The sequence below is a fragment of the Malurus melanocephalus genome, unplaced genomic scaffold (genome assembly GCF_030028575.1).
Source record: "Malurus melanocephalus ecotype Western Australia unplaced genomic scaffold, MMel_1.1 scaffold_629, whole genome shotgun sequence".
Lineage (NCBI taxonomy): Eukaryota > Metazoa > Chordata > Aves > Passeriformes > Maluridae > Malurus > Malurus melanocephalus.
This window is the reverse complement of record NW_026623861.1, coordinates 294,868-311,614: the sequence shown is the minus strand read 5'-3', so window position 1 is coordinate 311,614 and position 16,747 is coordinate 294,868. Positions and strand designations below refer to the sequence as shown.

Sequence of the window (16,747 nt, the reverse complement as noted above, 5' to 3'; positions counted from 1 at the left end):
ACAGCTCTCTGAAATCATCAGCTCAACGTGCAGGGACTGCCTAAAAGCCAAAAAAGTTTAAGGGTCCTGAGAAAACAGCTTTGTTTGCTGCTGAGAAGAATTGGTGTGCCCTCACTCAGAGCCTGGGTGAGGTGCYGGTCTCCAGTGCTTGAGGACAAGTCAGTAGAGTGGCCAAGGGGGCTAAAGTCCTAAAATCAGTAATAAATGGGCAGGATGTCCCCTCCAAGAGGCTGAGCACTGTGAAGGGGTGGGGGTTCACTTGGGGAACCACCAACAGAGAGCAGACAGGTTWACTCAATCCTCCTCCCACAGGTGGAGATAAAGGATAAAGGACTGGGATGAGTGATCCATCATCTGCCCCATTCTCACTCCTCACCTGTACCTGGACATGGCTGACAGCTCACACCTAAGGTGAGTATGAGAACCAGGAGCAGCTGACAGATGTTTCCCAGAAAAGTCCCCTGGACACTGAGCATTTGTAGCTCACAGATTCCCCAGCCCAGAGGTGCTGTTTTACTTGGGATGGGATTCTACTTTTTTCTCTATTTTTTTTTAAACTAAAAAGAGCAAAGAAGACTTTGAAGTAGAGCTCTGTTATTAGAGGTGATATGCCAGCTGTGAGTAGGCTGCCAACTGCAAGACTTTATTTTGACTGCAGTCTCATGAGGAAAGCTGGCAGCTGGAAGCACAGGGAGGCATGTCCTGAAGAAGGTGAAGAATTCAGCCAGACTGCTTTCAACAGCCCCTTTGATGCTGGGTGGCTGAGAACACAGAGCAGGGCTTTCTGTGTGCGCTGTGACAAAATATCCTTTAATCATTGTCTTCTGGGTCACCCTGGGCCACAGCTTGAACTGCTTCATGGACCCAGTTGAGGGCAGGAGAGCAGGTTTTCATGGAATAGATCACACAGAAAGTCCTCCAAGATCACTGAGTCCAAGCTGTGCCCGATGCCCACCTTGTCCCCAGCCCAGAGCACTCAGTGCCACCTCCAGCCCTTCCTGGGACACCTCCAGGGATGGGGACTCCAAAGCTCCCTGGGSAGCCCCTACCAATGCTTTTGCTGGAATATTTTGGCTTCTGGAAGACACACCAGTGTGGGCTGCATAGATCAGGATATTTCCACTACCATAAAATTTCTTTTTTTCTGCTGGGGGAGCAAAATAAACAACTTTGCTTTAGCCTCCAATTCAGAGCAATCACTGATCACCCACGCCAAGAGGAAACAAAGTTTTCAGTCTAAATGAAGAACCAGTTCTGTGTTGAAGGAAAAGAGGCTGCAAATGAGACTTGTACAGGTTGAGCCRTGGTGAGAAAGAAAAAAATCCCACATTAATCATGACAGCCCACACTTTAGTGCAAAATAAGTAAGTCCCTCAGGAGCAGGATCACAGGCACTATGCAGCACTACCCCCTGTCCATGGCAGTGAGGTGGGAGTGGATGATCTTCAAGGTCCCTTCCAACCCAAACCATTCCATGACTCTTTTTCTTCACAGGGACAAGGAAAAGTCAGTCTAAAGAACCAGGAAAAGTAAATCTACAGCTGTTCAGAGAACAGAGCCATGCTGCAAGACACATGCCCACCCTTCCAGCTGCTCCCATTTAAGAAGGCACATTCCCCAAAAAATCTCAAGCCCATGCTTTTTCACATGGTGACTGAACAAAAAGCAACACCAAGACACAGCTTGGTAGAAAGATCAAGATGTTCAGCAGCAGCATAATTTAATAACATTTATACTTTTTCAATGTGTACAAATGCTTCTGCATTTCCTGCTTCTCTGGAAGGTRGAGGGATGGAGAAGGGTATGATRGAGACAGTAGGGTTCCTTTGCACARGATAGAACAGTTCAAGCTAAAGTTGTCTTCCCACCTCTGTTTTTTCCATATCTTCCCTCCTCACTTTACACGCTCTTTCACACCACAGAACTGAGAGTTTTCTTTCAGAGGTACAACACAAAGGTGTTAACTTGAATTTATATCCAAAGAGAGAGTGGTTGCATCCATCTCGCTTGGCTCAAGACCCATCAGCCTATGCTGATGTATTCTTGCAGTATTTTCTAAAAAAAAACCTTGATGTCTGGCTGGTTTTRTGGTTTTTTTGGGKTATTTTTTCATCCTGCAGATGTTGAGGGTGGTGGTAGCAGGATGGACAAGGGCTGAACCAACAAATAAACAAGAACRGAACTCCTCTGAAACATTCCAAATCAAAAAGCACACACAAAACTTTCATTTCAAGAGGTTTTAATGAAGACTCATATTTTTAAACCTCTCACACTGTACAACACGTTGAACTGTACATCAAGCTCAGATAAAAAATAAAGCTTTCTTACAAAGTACATTTTTTTCCAGTGATTTTCTTTTTTTTTTTTTTTTTTTTTAAAAATAAGCTGCTACATAAAACTCTCCTGATCTTTGAAAAGGAGTCACAGTTATTTCCAAAAATAGAATTCATATTTTAATCATACAGAGTAAACTGCAGGAAGAGACAAGTGAACTGAAAAAATAAGGYTTGTATATAAATTTTTTTTAAAAGTACATGCATAGAAGTTGAAAAACATATGCCATTTATAAAGAAAAAGGTAATTTTACCCATATTAATATTTTCATTTTTCAGTTACAGAAGAAACCACAAACAGGCCCTTTTATGTCCCAGAATACAACATTAGTTTCCTGTAAAAATGCCAAAATGCACAAAGAATTGCCAGCTTCAGTCTTGGCAAAATCCTGAGCCCSGSCYYCCYYCCYKSCCCCCCCAAAYGCATGCACACTGAGCATACAACCTCTGCTGTCTCTCAGGCCAATTAAATATTTGCAGAAGGTTGTATATCCTAGACAAACATGAAAAAAAAAACCCAYGTTTGGTAAGTTTACATTCATCCTATTTCAAAACACACATACAATTAGTTTAATTTACACTATACAGTATCTGTTAAATAGGAACATCAGCTTTTCCAAAGGAATCACAGAATATATACAAAGTGAATATTGAAATGGTATGATTTTCCTTCCCTTCTTTTAAGGGGTGGGGTTTTTTTTGTTAACCGTTGCTACATCTGGTTTTGGACACAGAGTGTTTATGTACCTATGCAGCACATTTCTGGAGTAGTAACAATAATAATAACAACAAGAAGAAAACGTGCTTTAAAACAAAACTAATACCAGTCTCCTTACTGCTCATTTAAAATAAATTAGTTTGTTTGGTTTTTATTTTTTTTCTTTTTTTTTTTTTAAATAAACTGCATGATACAAGATGTAAGCGAGGACGGTGGTGTTCCAGGAACATCCGAGCAAGAGTTCTGCTGCATCACTGGTTTCTCACGGCCAACCTTTGGTTTTTCAAAGCCACCCCCGTTCTCCCACGGCAGCCAAAACGCTTCACACCCGGCAGGGCGGGACAGGCGGCCGAAACGCTGACCCTGGGAGCATCCTGTGTCTCCTCACGACGGCACGAGGCCCCTTCCCGTCCCTTCCCTTCCCTGGGCTCTCCGCCGTCACAAACCCCGCAAGAGAGGGTCCCGCCATGGCGGCGCCTCCCCCGGGCGGGCCGGGCCCCGTCCCCACGCGCCATTGCAGCCTGCGGCGTGGCGGGGCCCCCTCAGTCCTCGGTGTCGGGCTGCACACCCAGCATGGCGTGCAGCTCCTCGGGGGTGTAGCCCAGCAGGTTGTGCAGGTCGCACACGAAGCGGTAMACGTAGCGCTTGCCCGACGTCTTGTGGATGATGTTCTTGTCGTAGTAGTAGCGCAGGCCTCGGCTCAGCTTCTCGTAGTTCATTTTGGGTTTGTTTTTCCTCCTCCCCCAGCGCCGGGCCACCTGCCGGGAAGCAGAACGCAGGTTTATTCAAATCGTCTCCTTCTCGGGGTTTTATTTAATCAGCCACTTTCTCAGTCAGAGCATTTTATTTGCTCTGGATGAGGCAACCTCACAAGAGAGGAGTTGGTGACTGATCCCACCACAGACAWCAACAGCAGCTTCAGGACAAAGTGGCTGACAGCAAAGGACACCAGTTTGTAGTGGACGGGCCAAAATATGCTTAAGGAGGTCAAGTTCATGGAGAAATATCCCAAGTTGGCAGTGTCCCACAGGGATCAAAGTCTAATTCCTGCCMCTGCACTGGGCAACCCCAAGAAACATAGACTATCCTGAGCTGGAAGTGACCCCTAAGGATCACAGAGGCAACCAGGCTGGAAAAGATCTTTGAGATCATCCAGTTCAAGCTATGACCCAACACCAYCCTGTCAACCAGACCGTGGCATTCAGTGCCACATCCAYTCTTCTTAAACAMCTCCAGGGAYGCYGACTCCACTGCCAGCCCAACTYCTGGCCCTGCACAGGACAACCCCAAGAATAACACAAAATCCTGAGCTGGAAGATCCCTATGAGGATCAAAGTCCTGGCCCAGCACAGGGAACCCCAACAATCCCACCCTGGGCCTGAGAGCATTGTCCAAACGCTCCTGGAGCTCTGGCACAGTCTGCTCTCTCAAAAAAACCACCATTTCCCCATTGATTTGCTATCAGGCAGCAGGGCACAGCTCTCTACTGGAAGYTGAATGCTATGAAGTTCCTTGGAGTTCATGATTTCTCTGCCCTTTTTTTTTTTAARTAAAAAAGTTTCACTGGACTTTTTATCCCTTCTCTTAATAYACCAACTTTCCTCCTGGAAACAGCATCAGAAAATGAAAATGCATTCTATTTATTTTTAAYGGCTGAAGTTCCCAAAATACTTCAAAAGCAGCACTGCCATATTTGATGTGTAGCTACACAAACATCCACATCCAAGACTAAGCCCACAGATGTCAGGTCAGACCCTGACAAATCTTTGTGCTCACCCCAAKTAGCCACATACCTCATCTGGATCAGCAAGTTTGAATTCCCATCCATCTCCTGTCCAGCTGATGAATGACTGACAGGACTTGTCCGTCAGTAACTCCAGAAGGAATTGCCACAGCTGTATAGGTCCACTGCCTGTTGAGAAAGAGGACACAAGAAAAAACCACAAATTAATGCCTCTGCCAGCTCTAACCACCACCAACGTATGTGACCAGACTCATAYCACAGCACCTTGTAATTAATCCATCTTTTTCTACAGATCGGAAAGAAACCTAAGGTTTCACTCCATAACACAAATGTGCTCCCAACCATGTAAAAATGAAGTCGGGTTTTTCGTGGAAACAAAGGATTTGACACAAGTTATGGCTTTCCCTTTCATATGGATCCTTTAACCCTCACTCCCACCTCCCAACAGCTGCACWTCCAGTTCCAGGGCTTGTCCTGAAGTCCTTGGCTTGGCAAAYGTTCTACAGGAAAAAAAGCCAATTTCAGCAAGGACTACAGGAACAGGCCTTAACAACACCTGTGGAAATTCCCAAATCTGGGAGGTTTTGTCCAGGTTTCCCTTTTTTCAAACAGATCAAAAAGCACATTTGATTTTCACTTCATCTGACGTGCCTGTCTGTGCTTGCTTTGGGTAGATAATCCACAGGACTTTGTTTAGCAACATTTAAAACTAAAATTACTTGTGACTAGTGGTCTCTACCCCCGTGGCACACACTTGCAGGGAATACTGATGTTAAATAAAAATGGAGTGACCATTTTGCCTCACCACTCACCGGTAAAGCCAGCCAGGATGGCTGCTGGTATAACTGGTTTCCCTTGCTCCACAGGATCACTCCGCTCTTGAATATAGTCTTTGAAGGACATGGTAGGTTTGCTCAGACACAGGGACTGGCTGCAGTCATCCTCGAAGCTCTCGTAGGATGGCACACGCTGCAAATCCACCAGGGAGGATTGGCTGTTCCAGGACTGCAGCATGGAATCCGAGCTCTCGTAGCTCTCAGCACCGCTGTCACTGGATTCGTGCTCTCTCAGCTTGCCTTTATCMAACAAAACAATAAAATTAGTAAAATAGGAAGTGTTGGTGTTTTTTTCCCCATCCCTTTAATCAAGCCTGTCCATACAAATCACGTGAAGGAGGAAGAGCCATGCAGAATACGGCCTTGGCCTCATTTTTATCGTGCAGATAACGACTCACCAGAGTTATCCATCAGCAAATTGAGATTGCTCCTTGGGAAATCTTGATTTACTGCACAGTAGTTCACACCAACAGCATCTGCTTGGGTTTTAGGGAACAATGGGAACTCTTGTTCTGGGGCGAGGAGATTCGGTGCCGTGGAAGTCTGACAGACGTCAGTCAGGAGACTGGGTTTGGGATAACTGAGGGGTTTAGGGTATCCAGGCATTTGCATTCCATAGGAATTCTGATCTACGTTAACAGCTGAAAAAAAAMCCCGAAAGAATTAAGATGGTTTTTCCCCTGGAGACCCTTAAACAAACTAATACACTAAATACACCAAATCAGATTCCATAAATCCCCCTCTGTGCCTTGCCAGCCACAAATGTCCATTGTTCGTTTTTCAAGGAAACTACAGAAAAAAACGAGGAAGTTTTAAGTGGTTTTGAGCAATGCTYTCACCATTAAGTGGTGTAATCAGGTTGAGCTGAAGGCTGAGTGTGACAGAGTAAAACACAGCATCAATCAAACGATCCAAGGGAGCCGGCACTGCATCCCACACACTTCCAACAGCTCTAACACGCTCCCACAGCCTTTAAAAAAAGGCCTAAACATAACTCTTGCTGCTTCCCAGTTTTTGATTCTGTTTGCTACAGATGGGAGTGGTCATTCTGCCCCAAAGATGGAGGGTTTGGCATAGCAAGAGGAAATTTCATTTTCTCAAAGCCTTTGCTCTTCAAAAGATTTCCGATATAAATTAGATGACAACTGAACAATACAAGGAAAGAAGGCTGGAAGAGCTGAAGTCGAATGTTCTCCTCAAGCACAGTAACTATTCTGGTGCTTTTTGTTTTTACCCTGCAATCTGTGRCATGCTTGGAATAAATGGAAAGACGCAAAATATGAATTTTTAGAAATACTTACTTAAGGAATTATTATTGACCCAGTGGGGAACCGAGGTGAGGTGAGAGTTCTCCACATACTGATCCTGTGTTTTCTCTTGGCTGTCTGGGGAGAGGAGAAAGAAAAAACATAGGTTTACAGTTTTAAAGATTGGGCCATRGAAAGCTTCTGACTCTTGGGAGTATTTTGGGGTCACCATTCACAAAAATTGTACTATTGCACTGTATTACATTCTCTCACTCAAGACAAATCACACCAAAAAACCTAACCCATGTTAGTTTTAATATAAAACTTAAACCCACCAATAACTGCAGTGTGCTATAAGGTCCACYTCTTGGTTATTTATAGGGTTAACTATTTTATTTATGGGGTATTTACAGCCGTCGTACCCCAATCTCATTTATTCTAATCATTTTCCCAAATAAAACCTGCCCACAAATGTATTCAGCCTGCACACAGAATTTCTGCAGCTATCTGCAGCTGTGCCTTGCATACCAAGGATGTACTGATAATGCTGATAATGCTTTTATTAACCAAGTTTTAAAGTTTGAGTTTTCATACACAATAAAAGTGAAACCAGTATTGAAACCAAGTCCCATTTCTGTTTCTGTTAGGAGAGCCCTAAAACAAAAGCTCTTTCTGGCTCTGTAACTACCTTTAATCATCTGTTCCAGGTGCTCCCACAGAATATCACCCACATAGTCAGGTGCCARTTCCAGGAAACGCTCCTTGCCCAGGTTGCACAARTCTTGGCCACTCATAAGAAACTGATGGAAATTCACATTTGCCAAGCTGAACTCGTTGGTAGCCCAAGAAAGCCACTGGCAAACTTGCTGTTCAGTCCAYAGCCAGGGATCTGCAAGACAGGAARGATCCAATATTTAGAGATAACTCCTGGCCCTTGTCAAATAATCGTCGTTAAAAAGCACTGAATTTAAAAAAAAAATTGTTTAGCCAAGTTATTTAGTTTTGAATGAATTCAGAAKGAATGTATTCTTGAATTTTAAAAAAACCCAGTCCTCTTTTTTCTTTCTGCATTCACTTGCAACCAGAGATGTCCTCAGCTTGCTTGATTCTCTCTCATGCTGCCAAAGCATGAGCTCTCCATGCACCCATTTTTAACATCAGCAAGTCTGGCCTTTCCAAGGCAAGCTGTGCCAGATTCACATAGGATCCATTCTTGTATTTCCTACTGACATCATTCTTTCCTCTCCAAAGAGCCGCTATTCAGCCTCCTCTTTAGCATTAAAAAAAAAAAAAAAAAAAGCTTATAAATAGCAAACACTTACTATTTGGGATACCCAGCCGACACTGTTCCTTTGTGAAACCACTGAAAGTATCTTTCAGGGCCTGACTCATCACAGCCTTGCTGCACGGGGTTAACAGAGGCAATTCACAGTTGTTCGACTCTGCAAGAAAAGAAAAGSGGTGGAGGGGAGAGAGAAGACACATTAACTTCAGGCCGCTGAAAGCAGTGACTGGTTTTTGCTATTTGAAGAATTAAGAGAAATTTTTAAAAAGGATGCTAGAAAGATGGTGTTTTAAAACCAGAAATCACCRTGCCCTAAAATCTCTGTGCTACTCATTTGATAAGATTGCATCATTAATTTGAGCTTTGCAGCTTTCCATGCATAGATCCTTATTTACTCTCAGTAGTTACATAAAGTGCCTTTGTTGCAGGGAAACTTTACTATTACATTTTGYGTTTTTTTCTTAAGGAAATGAGATTGCTCATTCCTATTTTGCCACCTATAATCTGACCTCAGACTTCTTTACATCTCCAGACAATATTTAAATGGAGAGCTAAGTGACTGACAGCAGGGCTGTGAAGAGCTGGCTTGCACCATTTAACTCTGCATTTCAGACCTTATCATATCTCATCACCCAAGGACATGGTGCAATGGATTATTCCATCATCTGGACCAAACAAGTGTGACTGGTAACAAGCTGGGGGTGAATAACACAGCAAACCACAAAGTTGGCACCATTATACGTCAGCATAAATTACTAATCTACTTCACTGACTTCCAAATTTACAAGCCGGTTCTATTTTAAGGATAAATTTGGCTCCCACTCAGTTTTTCTTACTGGTCAATTTTCWCCAGAAGATGCCTCATTTTACCATAGAACGATGTCACAGAGTGGTTTGGAGTGGAAGGGACCTTGAAGATCACCCAGTTCCACCCCCTGCCATGGGCACTTTCCACTATCCCAGGCTGCTCTTGGCAGTTTCCAAGTCAGTTCAGAGCTGTGCAGCTCTTCTGGCTCTCCCAGGTTCCACTTGTGCTTAACTCCTGTTTTCACCACACCCTTCCTACTATCTGCAAGTACTTGCTGTGCTGACCAGAGCAGGTGACTGATTAGAATCACATTAGAACAAAGGACCTGTGGTTTTCTCCGTTTGAGGGCTGGAGGGTTTTTTCCCTTCCCTAAGGGGAGATAAAAGCACTATCAGGTAAAATATCTACATTTAGTCAGGGATTTTAGGCAAGGATACCCTCTTAGTGGGTATTGCCCTACACACACATAAAAATAAAATAAAAAAAATCTTTAAATGTCCCCATCCTACTTTTAAGGTATGGAATAAAACATACTGGGATTTAACACAAGAGAATCAAAAAAAGAAGCTTGCAGAATATCTGCACATCAATTATAGTTGAGATGTTGCAAATTTAAACACAACAAAAAATTTTAAAAAAGATTTTTAAACTCCTAGCTCTGCTTTAAATCCTATTGAGGCTCCTTCCATGAAAAATCAGCCTACTAGGCTACTGCATCCCAGTTCCTATTCCTTTTCAGTACAGAAAAAACAACTACCCACAAAGAAACTCACATGAATAAAATCAAGCACGTACACAGAAGTCTGTGTAYTAAACCACTTCTTTTTAGGGAAATCCATGTTGCATTTGTAAAAGTACACCCAGAAAACGTTCATTAGACCCCACAAATTTCTGATCTGCTGATTGCACTAAGGAACAAAACGAAGAGTTACCATAAGAAGTGGAGTCAAATCCTGTTGGCACTTCCTGWAGCGTTTGGTCTTCATTCAGCGAGAAAAAATACCCAGCAAAAAGCGAGTTTGAGCTGTCAAAAGTGTCAAACGCCGGCTGACGCTGCAGAGCAACAAGAACAAACACAGAACAACATCAGCATTTTGTGAGAGAACTGTGAACTCCATTGCTCAGAAGTGTCTGGGTTTGGTTTCCTCGATGTGGAGATCATGCCCAACCGCTATCTTGAATCAGGCAGCTTTGAAACATAACCACAAGGAGGGCACAGCTTCTGCTACGTCAATAAAACCCAGTGACCAGGGTGAGCTGGGGGATGTTCTGCCTGTACAGAAAGCCAAATAAGGATATTCTTAGCTTTTCCTGTAATTGAGGCTTTGAACAATACAGAATACGTGTGTATGTGGTGTGTATTAATATGTATTTATTTCCAGGTACATTTTAAAGAAATCCTTATTTCCTTAACCCCTTAAATTGATTATCCACTTGATGAGTACTTGATGGCAGATCTGTAAATTTACCAGTGCAAGACCTACAGTAAATTTATGCAGTTTTTGTCTTCCTAAAGGAAAATAAGTCGTCTGAACCACATCACTTGAAGCTACACCAGCTTTACATGACTTGAGGAAGGATGTTGCAGCAACTTTTGTACTTCTGCCTTACTGGATTTGCCAGCAATCACATTTTGAAGTCTTTCAAGTGCTCAGGCACTCAGTGAAACACTTCTACTTTCATTTTACAGAAATGGATAAACAAGACTGACAAAAACGTTCCAGATAAAAGCGGATTCCACTGATATACTGACAACATTCAAGAAATATTGTTATATTTTGAAAACCTAACTCCTTTCAAACTTGACTTGTGCCAACTGTGTATGYCAGAAACACTGGTATAAATTTACTGAATTCCCCTCAACCACTTTAGTCTTTGGGGTGCAGAAGGAATGTGAGGAGGAAATAACTTCAAAAACAACTTAGGAACCTTGCCTGTTAGTCACAGGGAAAACATATCTGCGATAACTTGAGGCAAAGATGGATAAAAATTGCCTCTGAGATTTTTTTAAAAAGCACCTGAGGATAGAACATTGTTCTGGAAACCTGAAGCTTGCTCATGACAGCTCCTGCCCTTCAGGGAGCTGGAGACAAAGGCAACTTGCAAATGTTTATTTGGTTTAGGCAACCACCGATTTGCCAGTTTGTGCCAAAGGAGTGGATTTAGCAAGGATTTTTCAGGGTAGTATTCACATGCAATGCAAAAGCAAGCTAAATTATATTCCTRGAACAGCAAATTAGGATTAATTTTCCCTCACAATCCCTAACTTTTCACATCACCACAAACAGTTTCATGCCTCATTTAACAGGTTCAGAAATCTGGCCAGCAAACTGTGGACCTCTAGTTTGGGTACCCACAACAAGAGCCAGAACAAGCCCCTGGAAAGGCTCRTGTGTGAGTAAAACAGGTTAATAACAGCTGCCAAATCTGCTGGTAAAAGATTCTTTATGCGTTACTAGATAAAAGCTCTGACTCATCCCTAGTACCTAAAAGAAAGGGCAAGTTCTTTCAACACAATTTGGAAACTCCTGCATTTTGTGTAAATAGCTGACCCTTATCCTGAGTCACTGGAAAAAATGCTGTGGCATGTGAATGAGTAAAATCCATACCGTGCTGGTTTCATATTTCAAAAGGGAGAAAATTAATGTGTAAGCACGTTCTTGATTTAATAGTAGTAAAAGAGGAAAAACACAATGCAGAATGAATTCTGCTTGTCCTATCAGTTACACAACTACTTTACTTGGCTTTTCAATACATGTAATTATTGCAGAACGAGGTAAAAAGGAATGTGAATTACTACAGCTTAGTAGAACACAAGCTTTTGACTTAATTCTGTGACAACTGAACACTGAGTAACTGCTTACAGCAACCACTGTGTTAAGAACATACAGATGTGAAGCTGGGGGATCTCTCAGATTTTTTTTTGTAAGGGAAAAAATGGTAAGAGGTGACAAAAAGCATCAGAGCAATCAGCATACCAGCATTCTTCAAAACATGGACATTCCTCAAAGCAAATGAGAGCAGAAAGGGTCTCCCTAACCATTATTTGGTTTACATTAATCAATATTGTGTAAAAAATTCACACTGGGATTAAAAAGCAACTTGCATGAATGGGGAGGTGAGCAGCCCTTTAAGACTGAGCCTTCATAGTCTTCTGCTCATTTACAAACCTTGGTTTGTAAATTCATTTTCAAAACAAGACCCAGCCTACCTAAAGATAAATTAAATTAAATAAATATCTTGGGGTTTTTACAATGTATTGGATTTCCATGAATAACAATTGTCAGTACTAMGTGAATAATCTACTTTTATTCCAACCAATGCTTAGGAATGCACCAAACCTGAGCAGTCCCATCAGAACAGCCCTGCCAGTCTCATCAAGTTAAAGACACAAACCCACCCGTTGCCCACACTTGAACCTTTGTTTTGGCAAAAAGTTCTACCAACACCAGCGAATTCRAGCTCAGTTCTTATCTACCTCTTGCTTTCAACCTTTTAGGATTTAGGGAATGAACAGAGGGAGCCTCGTTGGGGGAGAGGGTGGAGGGTGCAAGATTTACACGTTCCTATTTCAGTTCTGTTTTTCCCATCTCCATTGAACTCAGTGGGAATACTTTGACAGAAGACCACAGGGAAGCAATGAAATCTGTGTTCACCTGAGCTAAGCCAATTCCTGTTCCAGCACTGCASGAACACAACAAATGCTGGGAGATGCCCCAGCTTGGAAGGTGCCAGCTCCAGAGTACTCACCTTGAGCATTCCTCTGTACATGTTCGACACGGGAGCTACTTGGTCYATGTTCCTGATCCCAAAGTCACTCATCTGAAAAATGAGAGGKGCCACATGAAAATCACTGCCAAAGGAGGAGGAAGCAGATATTCACAGATGCATCYAACTGCTCCAGGACAGGCTGTGGAGCAGCTCTGGGAATGATATGGGAAAAGCTTCTCCATGCCAAACACATAGTGCAGTTCCCATCTTGGTTTTTAACAGGAAGAGCTTCCACAAAAATGCTGTTAGGCTGAGAAGCTCACAGAAATCCCTTGCCCACTGAGTATCAGCTCTTTGGGTTTTTCTCCAGCTTTTCACCCATTACCTAAAGCAGTCAGTTCTGTGTTGTTTTTGCTTACTGCATCCCTCTCAGCAGCCATGATTCACTTGAGACTTTGGCTCTCAGAGGAAGGAAGAGGAGTGACAGAATGACACTGTGATACACCTTCACCTCYTGCATTCACCCCTTTCATGAATAATCAGTGAAGCCAATACCCRGCATCAGCAACCTCCTGCCTTCACTACTTTACTCCAAGCCCTTGTTATCTTGCACATTTTCTAAACAGGATTAACATATTTATAAAGCTTTAGAGGGCCTTAGTTTTAATTGAAAAGAGGTTTATGCAGTAAAATACCCTTTTTAAAGGGCTGATAATGGGACCACTATCAATATGTTCATGCCACTGAAGTCAAAGCTTTATCAGATTGCCTTTATTACCAGGAACAGGGTTGTGTGAGGCCTGTGTAACTTTTCTCCTATATTTCACTTAAGGACAAGAGTGATAAGATTCCTATCCTCTGACTGACCTATGGGAGAGATCAAACATAAGGAATAAAGCCAGTTTTATAGCCATTGTTCAGGTTTATCTTGATGCTGCAATTCAGGTGTCAGTGACTGATATCTTATCAAACTGCACTCTTAATTTTCCTTCCCTTTTTTCACAGCATTGGGTTAAATTCTCTTGCTCCACAAAAACTGCCTGAAAACATGTATTTAAATAGCCATAGAAGACACTATCAAGATTTCCACAAAACTCTGATCATTACAATCTGAATGACAGATTCACTGTCTTAACTCAAGTTAAAAAAAAATTAAATTCAGGGGAAAACATCGCAAATTAGGAGCTTAACAAAATAAGCCCAGCTTGTTAAAAATGGCAACACATTCAAAAGTCATCCATTTAAACAGCGAGGAAAATAAAAACAGCCAGCAGCCAGAGACAAGGAAGCCTTTCATCCTCCTAAATAACTGATCACTTAAAAAGAAAAGGAAAAAAAAATATCAAGAGTCCTCAACCTGAAAGGCCTATTTCAACTTCCCTGTTATCAGCTGGGTGGGCCTTCTAATTGAAACAAAATAAATCAACTGACTCCGAAAAGAATATTCATTAACGTTACTCAAAAAGTGCAACCTACTGAATGATGTTTTTTACCTCAAACAGCACGTACAAATATTTGATCTAAATTACACATCTCATTGAGCAGCAAAGAATTTCACACAGCATGAGTCTCACTCAGCAAGCATCCTAATCTGTTCATTAAATTTGCCACAGTTTAAACAACTGTTTATCCTTGCATTTGGCTGGGCTTTTAAACAAGTATAGGGCAATTTCTAACACCCTTTGTTTTGCCTTTAAATTATGCTCTGCTGTCCAGGGATAATTGGCTTAGGGATTTGAGCATTTGTGAAAATGTTATATGTATATTCAGTAAGTTCAGGTCTAAACCCTGGTTAGGAGTACAAATAAGATTCCTGGCAACTTGTGTTCAATTCTGACCTCTCCACAAATCCTGTTAGGCACTTCCCTGCCGACCAAAGGGGCTGGGATTCTCTCCTTCCTGAGTTTTATTCTGTTTCTTTCGAGATGTTTAGGGCCCTAAGACAAAAGGTTTATGCCAAGTGTTGATTACACGGCATTGCTCATTAACCCAAGCCCCTGTTTCTTCACGCTACGTTTATTCCGTGGCCTTATCTGGAAGGAAAGCTTTGTGAAAACGAGACCCCGAGCTCTGGCTGAACACCACATGGAGATCCTCAGCCTGTTTTGCAACACTCCAGCTTTCTTCTTCCAACCAAATATCTCAAGCAGAGGAATTTCTACAGCCTTTGCTCATCCCACATCGGCTTTCTCCCCATCTGCGGCGCAAATTTCCAGCCCTGAGATATGAAATCCATACGGAGATATCACGAGACAAACAGCTGGAAAGGCATCACGGATTTTAATGGCACAGAGGGTTAAATCTGGCTTTCTGCTGGACTTGGAAAGCTGCTGTTTTAAGTTCAGAAAAGCCACTACGGCCCAACGCGGTGYGACTGGGCCTCACCTCCAGCTCCTCCACTAATGCTGATGACTGCGACTTGCCAGCTATAATTGGTTTAACTGGCAGGACACCTTCCTCAACACCCCCGCATAGCTGAGTGGGTGAACCAGAACAGGGTCAACAGGATCAGGCACTTATTAACTAATACTCCTGAATTCTGATCGCCTTCTTTTCAGCAACAGCCAGGTGCCTGCGCACAGCTGGATGCAGCTGGGCAGCATCCACACGCACAACTGAAGCGCGCTGGTGTCCCCAAAGTAGATAATGTACCTCCAGTGTTATTTTCCCTTGTTTGTTCTGAGTTTTTTTTTTTTTTTAGGGAGGAGAGCGGACAGAGGGGGATATTATGCCTGGTTGTTGTTTTTCTTCTAAATGGTCATTTTTTCAGACAAAACCCAGGCTCCAGAGGAACAGGGTAGGAGAGAACCGCGTGCCCCGTGCAGCCCCTGAGCTCCCCGAGCTCCGCCGGGAGATCGCCGGGAGCCTGCTTGCCTTCCCACACACATGACACACGCCTCGCCCACATAAAAAAAGTTCGGAGGGGAGATCACACGGCCCAACGTTTTTTTTTTTGTTTGTTTTTTTTGGGTTTTTTTTTTTTAAGCCCCTTTAAAGTCCTAACCAAATCCAGAGCGCGCTGCCCCATTAACCCCTTCCTGCCGGGTCGCGCATCCACGGGAATGAGCCCCGCGGGGTCCCCTCCGCTACCTCCATCTGTCCCTCATCGCCCCCGGGGGAGGCTGATCAGGAGGCTGGGGGCTGTGGGGGCTGTGTTCGGCATCCCCACGGAGAACGCCCGGCGCGGATGTGTCCCGCGGTGGAGGGGTCCGGGAGCACCAGCGAAAAAGGGTCCGGGAGCACCGGCGAGAAAAGGTCCGGAGCACCGATAAAACGCCCCCCTTTCTCCTTTCCTCTCCCCTTCCCCCCTCCCGCCCCCGCCTCACCTGGCCCCCGATGCCAGCGCTCCGCCGCTCCTGCGCTCCCTCCGCGGCGGCCCCGGCCCCGCACCCGGCGTCCAAGGGAACGCGGCGCCGCTGCTTCTCCGCCAGCCAAAATATCCTCGATGCGGCCGCGCCGGCCAACAACAACAGCGCGCTGATCCCGGCGGAGAGTCCCGGCCAAAGGAGCGGGCAGAGAAGGGGCGGGATGCGGGAGCCAAGGAAGGAAGGAAGGCAGGCGGGTGCCCGCGCTGCGTGGGCGCTGCCGGCCCGCGGTGCCGCGCTCGTTCTGCGCTGGTGCCGCGCTCGTTCTGCGCTGGTGCCGCGCTCGTTCTGCGCTGGTGCCGCGCTCGTTCTGCGCCGGTTCCGCGCCGCTGCCGCTCGGCTCCGCTCCGCGCTGTGCTGTGCCGCCCGCCCGCCCTCGCAGGCGCTCTTCAGCGGGCGGGGGAAGGCGGTGGGACCCGCCTCCCTCAAGCCCGGCCCCTCCGCTTGTTGTCGTCGCTGGTACCGGCACAGCCGCGCTCGGCCCCGGCTCCACCAGCGCCCGGGGATGCGGAGCGCTTGACGAGGAAAAGGGGAAAAAGCAGTTTTGTGTCGTTCCGAGAGACGGATGTTATTTTCTTTTTTTTTTTATCTCCTCGGTTGTGCGTGAGATTATTCATGCTGGACGATTTCCATGCTTGTTTTTTAATTAATGTCTCTCGTCGAGATGGATAAGATTAGGAAAGTTAACCCCTGAAATTCC

At 44.3% G+C, this 16,747-nt stretch overlaps 1 protein-coding gene across 1 annotated transcript; it reads right to left on the bottom strand.

The window, feature by feature from the left end:
* Window positions 1-3,199: 3,199 nt before the first annotated feature.
* ETS2 (ETS proto-oncogene 2, transcription factor) lies at window positions 3,200-16,315 on the bottom strand. The gene is made up of 10 exons (XM_057383389.1): window positions 16,009-16,315; window positions 12,722-12,793; window positions 9,904-10,024; window positions 8,201-8,320; window positions 7,567-7,767; window positions 6,933-7,016; window positions 6,030-6,272; window positions 5,608-5,871; window positions 4,845-4,963; window positions 3,200-3,809 (listed from the first exon to the last, which is right to left on the bottom strand). The coding sequence occupies exons 2-10, from the start codon at window positions 12,791-12,793 to the stop codon at window positions 3,594-3,596; spliced, it is 1,440 nt and encodes a 479-aa protein (XP_057239372.1). The 5' UTR covers window positions 16,009-16,315; the 3' UTR covers window positions 3,200-3,593.
* Between the last annotated feature and the right edge of the window lie 432 nt (window positions 16,316-16,747).